General features: G+C 46.8%; 1 protein-coding gene across 2 annotated transcripts; it reads left to right on the forward strand.

Moving 5' to 3' along the window:
• Window positions 1-308: 308 nt before the first annotated feature.
• On the forward strand, window positions 309-5,392 carry gemin8 (gem (nuclear organelle) associated protein 8). Of its 2 annotated transcripts, none has more exons than XM_049027933.1 (3): window positions 309-366; window positions 1,262-1,619; window positions 4,523-5,392. In XM_049027933.1, exons 1-3 carry the CDS (start codon window positions 364-366, stop codon window positions 4,777-4,779), a joined length of 618 nt encoding a protein of 205 aa, XP_048883890.1. In that variant the 5' UTR covers window positions 309-363; the 3' UTR covers window positions 4,780-5,392. The 2 variants fall into 2 exon arrangements, with proteins under 2 accessions (XP_048883890.1, XP_048883982.1); XM_049028025.1 differs by having other exon boundaries at window positions 356-391.
• The last annotated feature ends 800 nt before the right edge of the window (window positions 5,393-6,192 follow it).

Here is a 6,192-nt window from a genome sequence, read left to right on the forward strand (position 1 = left end):
TTGTATAGGCCTGTGTTAAGCCAGTAACGGAAACATGCATGAATAAATATACCAAAACTAAACTTCCTCAAACTAGATGACATAGCATCCGTTTGTCTTCCATAACCATGTACCAGTGCAGAGTCCCGTTCAGCTTAGAGCCCATCCCGGGAAGCGTGCATGTGCCCTGACAAGGACTGGCATCCCGTTCCCTGCCCTGCCTATGATATGCTCAATGTCCCGCTTCCACGGGTCCATATTCAGGATAAGGGAAGATGGATGGATTTCAATCGAATACCGCCAGGTGGCAGTATAACTACACTATATAGAAAAGGAAGCGAATTGTATTCACTTCCTGTGTAGGTTTCTGAGTTCGTGGTGTCGATGGTGAGCGATTGAGACGTATTAGAAAGTAAAACGCGGCCGCCTTTGTGTTTCTATCCTAAACCGATATGTCCGTGTGATTTATACGTCTTTGTCACTGTGGTCCTTTTATGTTTTCAAATTTTACATATGACGGCTGGTTAACCGGCTGAGTTATTAGGAGTATTTAACCTGGTTACCCACCAGCCGGGGATAGAGTCACTAGTCAGCTGTGATGGCTAAAGTTATGTCGGAATCCGCATCTTTTACTTAAGTCGGATTACCTCATACCATTCAAGAAACCTTATAGCGGATAACACATGGCAAATTATCACATTAAAATAATACTAACTGCACGATGGCTATCTTTTCTGTGCTATTAACTGCACGATGGCGATCTTTTCTGTGCTATTAAATGCACGATGGCGATCTTTTCTGTGCTATTAACTGCACGATGGCGATCTTTTCTGTGCTATTAACTGCACGATGGCGATCTTTTCTGTGCTATTTAACTGCACGATGGTGATCTTTTCTGTGCTATTTAACTGCACGATGGTGATCTTTTCTGTGCTATTTAACTGCACGTTGGTGATCTTTTCTGTGCTATTTAACTGCACGTTGGTGATCTTTTCTGTGCTATTTAACTGCACGTTGGTGATCTTTTCTGTGCTATTTAACTGCACGATGGTGATCTTTTCTGTGCTATTTAACTGCACGATGGTGATCTTTTCTGTGCTATTTAACTGCACGATGGTGATCTTTGTGCTGTTAACGGAAATATTAGTTTTTCGATGTTTATGCATGTATCTATATGTACATTTTATTGTGAAGATTCACGTCAAGCAATGGAAAAGCACTGGGTCCCACGTGCGTTCAGTAATCTGCTAACTGTCGTTTCTCTGGCTCTCACCTTCCTCAGGGTGACCACAGCGATGTCGTCTCCTGGTTTTCACATCCTGTGTACTCTAGGTACTGGCAGCACTACCAGCAGGCTATGGTCTGGCTGCAGAGGCACCGACGAGCCTACGGAAAGGCCATGGAAGCGTTTCACGGCGCGTCCGTACCCCAGCGTTACGCAGACTGGCACGTTGGCGAGGACAGGGGCGGCTCGCTGAGGGAAGGTGCCAGGCCGCGAGCAGCTCGGTACCCTGGGCCCCAGCAGAGCAGCTCCGATAGCGAGTCAGAAAGTGAAATCGAGTGCGACGTTAGCAACATGGAGATCACGGAGGAGCTGCGGCAGTATTTCACCCAGACAGAGCAACACCGGGAAGAGCTCAGTGAGTTAATGGCAGACTTTTTAGGAGATGATATGTCACCAGCTGCTTATAAATGAAATTGTGCTTTTAGTCATGGGTGGTATCAAATATTTCATACCCTCATGCCTTCCATCATACCCCGATATACAATACACTGTATTTTGATGGTATGTTTAAAAGTAATGCTATTCTGGTAGTTTGGAGTCGTGCCTGGCAAGGGGGGGAGAGATTACCAAAAACAAATGTGACTATTTTGACAATACTGGGGTTCAAACTAGGAACCTTCTAATCTGCCCCCCCCCCCCCCAAGGATGTCATCATCTCTCTTCAGCTTCCCAGAGAGTATCTGTGTAAAGTGGAAGGCATCACTTAACCTTTGCATCATATGTCACCCAGCAGAAAGGTGGTATCTGCTAGAGAGCCCATTATCTGGGTAGGGGAATGATTTGGCTGGGATAAAGGTTAGCTGCTTAGCACACTGGCCACGTGTGCCAGGCACAGACTGCACACAGTAAGAAGTAATTCAGTCCAGAAAATACTGTCCTCAGGGGCTCGGTGGTCAATCTCACAAGACACATAACTGCTCGCCTCCCATAATGGCTAATTACTCAATTCTTGAATGCAACTGCCCAGTTTTAGATCCTACAGGTGCCGGAATGACCTGTAGGTGGCACTAGTGAGCTGTTTTACCATCATGACTGGGTAAAAGCCTTCCCCCAGTGGCGTAGTATCTGCCGTTATAGTCCACAGCTCTCAACAGGATGCCAAGCTGTAAAACTTGAAGCTTTATTGGCTAGGACAGGAGATTTTGATTATCCAGCTGTGCATGTTTTTTGCTGTTATTCTCTGGTTCTGCACAGATTGCGGTTGTGCTTAAGTAGCCTTAAAAGGCTTCCTCAGTCTGGGTAACACTGGCGCCCAATCCCCATACAGAGGAGAATGAGTCCAGTTGTTGCAGCAGTCTAGTGCAGGCAGCCTCACTCTCCAAGCTTGCAGGTGTCATTGTGCGAGGAAAATAGACTCCTGTTCCTACCAAGGACAGGGACAAAATCCAGAGTGCTGCCTGCTTCTTATGTCTTTTAAAGCTTACATACAACTGAGCATACTTTATATAGACAGCTGTGTCATATCTTGTCACACATTTTTCTTCTCTTCACAGCATTGGATTCTCTTACCAGAACAGTGGTGCTCATAAATTGTCCGATCGTGGGACAGAACAGAGCAGGGTCTCCTCCTTTGTCTCTGCCCGAGCAGGCCATTGGCCTTTATGGTTTTCCGCGATGTGCTTTTGTGCTGGTTGCCTGGCAATAGAGTTTTGCTGAGGAAGAGAGAGAGAGAGAGAGAGAGAGAGAGAGTTTCCACTTTCCCCTCTTAATTGGGCTGGTCCCAGAGGCCAGCTTTTGCGAGCCTGGGAACAGCAGCCCATCGCTCAGTGTCCCTGCAGCCTGTATCTGCAACAACAGAAACATACGTGGTTCTCGAATGATTAGTCACTAGTTTTGGGAACTTAAAGTAACCTAATAGAAATGACTTTCCGTCTTAAACGAACCTCTCTGGAAATGCCAGGGTATCCGGGTTCCAGCTTAGTGTGAAAACCCATTATCTCTGCAATTTAGGCTGCATCAGTCATGCCGTTTTACAAGAGAAGTACATTTCAGCTAGTGATTTGTACACCCATGAGAGTTATCATGACATTCCTTGGAGTGCAGTGTGGAAATCGGCAATAATGTGTGTAAAGTCCAGCCCCAAGGGGACACATTTCTTCAAACTGGGGAACTTTTTCCACACATAGCCCCCCCTCCAAAGCCCTTTATACACAAAGTAGTCATCTTGTGTTCCATGATTAAGCTGCACCGGATGTCTTGGGCCTCCGTGGACCCAGTAAGCACGCAGGCCCGGCTCCGTTCCGCTTTTTGTGCTGACTCCTCAGATCCATAATCCCTAACTCTCCCGCCACCCCCCCCCCCCCCAGCCTGATTCCACAGGAAAAAAACATCAGCGCTAGTTGCAACAGGAATCATATGGCCGTCTCGTCTCTGGCTACTCCAGCTGCCCCCCCACTGTTCAGCTGTTCATCCCGCTCATCTCTGTCTTATTCCTGCAGTTCCGTTCTCACGTTTTCGCAGGACTTACAGCTGGCCTTCGACTCCCTGCCCACACTGGGGCTTTATCCCCCGTCTCTCACTTAAATTGCCCTAAATGCTTTTTTTTGTAATTATTCAAATCTGTTCAGTAGAAAGGCAGGCAGGGAGCTTTGTTCCTGTTCTGTTCTTTTGCCTGACTGAGCAGCCTTTTCATACGGCTCAATCCGGGGAGGCAGTGCCCGTGCATTTGGCAACATTCTGATTAAAGAGGCTGAAATCTGCTCGGCTCTGAGAAATGCAAAGGTTAAGAGTAAAACAAAAAAGAAAAACATCTTCCAAGGGAGACTCGTTCATCTCCCCCAGTGGGACTTCTTGCCTCCACACCATGTTTAGTGCGTCTCTGCAGCCGCTTGCATGGCCTTTGGAGGGCAGCTGACGCACTACTGCACCTCCGGCTACCCTCTTGGTCTGAGGCTGGGGGTGGGTGTTACCTCACACTGACCCTTCTGGTGTTTAGGCGTACGGGCTGCCACGCTTTTTCTGCGATCTGTAGAATCCATCACCAAGAAATTTCCAAAACAAAAAATGCAGAGAATGTTGTTTTTTTTTTTCCCCTTCTGCTTGTCTTGGATCAGAGAGAGCTCTGGTAGCTGTGCATATCAGGTGGATCCTCCCAGGGCACTTGAATCCAATAGATCTGGGAATGATGCAGAACGTTTTGAGAATCTGAGTTGTGTCCCTCATGAAATGTGAGCCTTATTTTCTCGGTGGCATTTGTGCCAAAAACACGACGTGGCGTCAAGTGCTTCTCTCCCCCCCTCCTGAAATGTCCAACTACAGGGAAACTACAGCAGCTGGAGGCGGAGCGACAGGGCCCTTACCTGCAGGCTGACCATGACCTTCACAGAGTTCACATGTATGGGGCTGGGCCACCCCTGGAGAGACCGGGAGAGAGACGTGGGGTGGAGATGAAGAAGCTGTACGGAGAGGACGCCGCCAAGATCCAGGGCATGGAGACCGCTATGCAACTAACCTTTGACCGCAAATGCGACAAGAAGCAGCCCAAGTACTGGCCTGTCATCCCCCTCAGGCTGTAGGGCTACACCCCTGCTTCTGAGGGCGTGTAAGCTGTGCACACCTGTCAGGCAGCTGAAGCCACAGTGTGAGAAGACTTCCAGCCATCTTCTAACCTTGTAGTAAATCATAGCTCACGAGTAATTTTTGTAAATATGAGACACTTCTTAGCCTTCCTCTACTAGGTTTTGTAGTTACCTTGTGTTTTCATGTACATTTTGACTGCGTCGCCTTCATGTGTAGCCAGCTGATGTATATACAATGGTGCTCACCGCCTAGTGAATTGTCTAAGTGCTACTGAAGCACAGTGGGCAAGATTTATGAACGAAAATTCTTAGTGTGTTTTGTTTGCATGATGTGCACTTAGACGAAGCCAGAGCCTGTAAGCCATATGGTGTCAGTGGATCTGGCTTCACATGGCCTCCTTTGGGTCGTAAGGAATGGCTGTAAAATAAGCAGATGATCTTTGTTTTGTCAGCTTCAGAAGTGAAGTCAAAACTGTTTCAGTTCCACCACATACTCCTTCCTCCTGTGGTGTCTTCGAATGTTTCAGATGGTTAGTGATGTTGCTTTCAGTCCTCCATCTGCTTCATCTTTTTTTTTTTTGTAATAAATCGGGCCGTTCTTGAATTTTGATGAATGTTTGTATTGATTGTTTTTCAACGTCTTGTCTGTCTATTATGAGGTATAATACAAATGGGAGCAGCGTGTGGCTCTGTGGGCTAAGCCTGTGTGCCTGTAATCAGAAGGTTGTAGGTTCAAACCCAGCCTCAGCCTGTGGGTCCTTGAGCAAGGCCCTTAACCCCCAGCTCCCTGGGTGCCGCTACGGGTGGCAGCCCTTCGCAGACAACTTCCTTTATGAAAAAACAGCAAGTTGTGGGAGGTGTAAAGACAGTTTCCCTACGGGGATCAATAAAGTATCTATTATTAAAAAAAATATGTAAAATTTCAGATGGTGAAATTGCTACAGGTTTGATTTGAATCTGAATTTCCACCACTGGGCCTTGAATGTCCAGGAGAAGCTGGAACATGAGATCAGAAAGAGGGTTTAAGTTGACTTACTGTTGAGCTAGTCCAACTGAAGCCCATTCTATGTGGTCTGTGCCCTAGGATTCTGTTTTGGGAAGAAACCATTCTTGAGATGACTCTTCAAATGAGCGCTTCTGGAAGCTGAGAAAAACATCTTTTTAGATGCTCGACGGGGGTCATGAGGATGTAACGGATTTCAGCAATCGTCCCGGATGCGTCAGCGTTGCATAATTACATGGAAACTCAAAGCAATGGAGCCGACTTTTAAGAATGAGTCATGGATCTGACTATTTCTGCTCAGCAGACCCTTAAAAGCTCCACAAAGACATGACTATTTAAATAATCAACATGTTGCTGGAGTTTAGCCATTTGTACCATGGGTCCTTTTGAGACCTTTAAAGATTTGT

Source organism: Brienomyrus brachyistius, chromosome 1 (genome assembly GCF_023856365.1).
Source record: "Brienomyrus brachyistius isolate T26 chromosome 1, BBRACH_0.4, whole genome shotgun sequence".
NCBI classification, from domain to species: Eukaryota; Metazoa; Chordata; class Actinopteri; order Osteoglossiformes; family Mormyridae; genus Brienomyrus; species Brienomyrus brachyistius.

What these genes read in the sequence shown, in the direction of transcription:
- gemin8 (XM_049027933.1), top strand. An exon ending in GCAACACCGGGAAGAGCTCA is followed by an intron (nt 1,620 to 4,522) that starts GTGAGTTAATGG and finishes GTCCAACTACAG; the next exon opens with GGAAACTACAGCAGCTGGAG.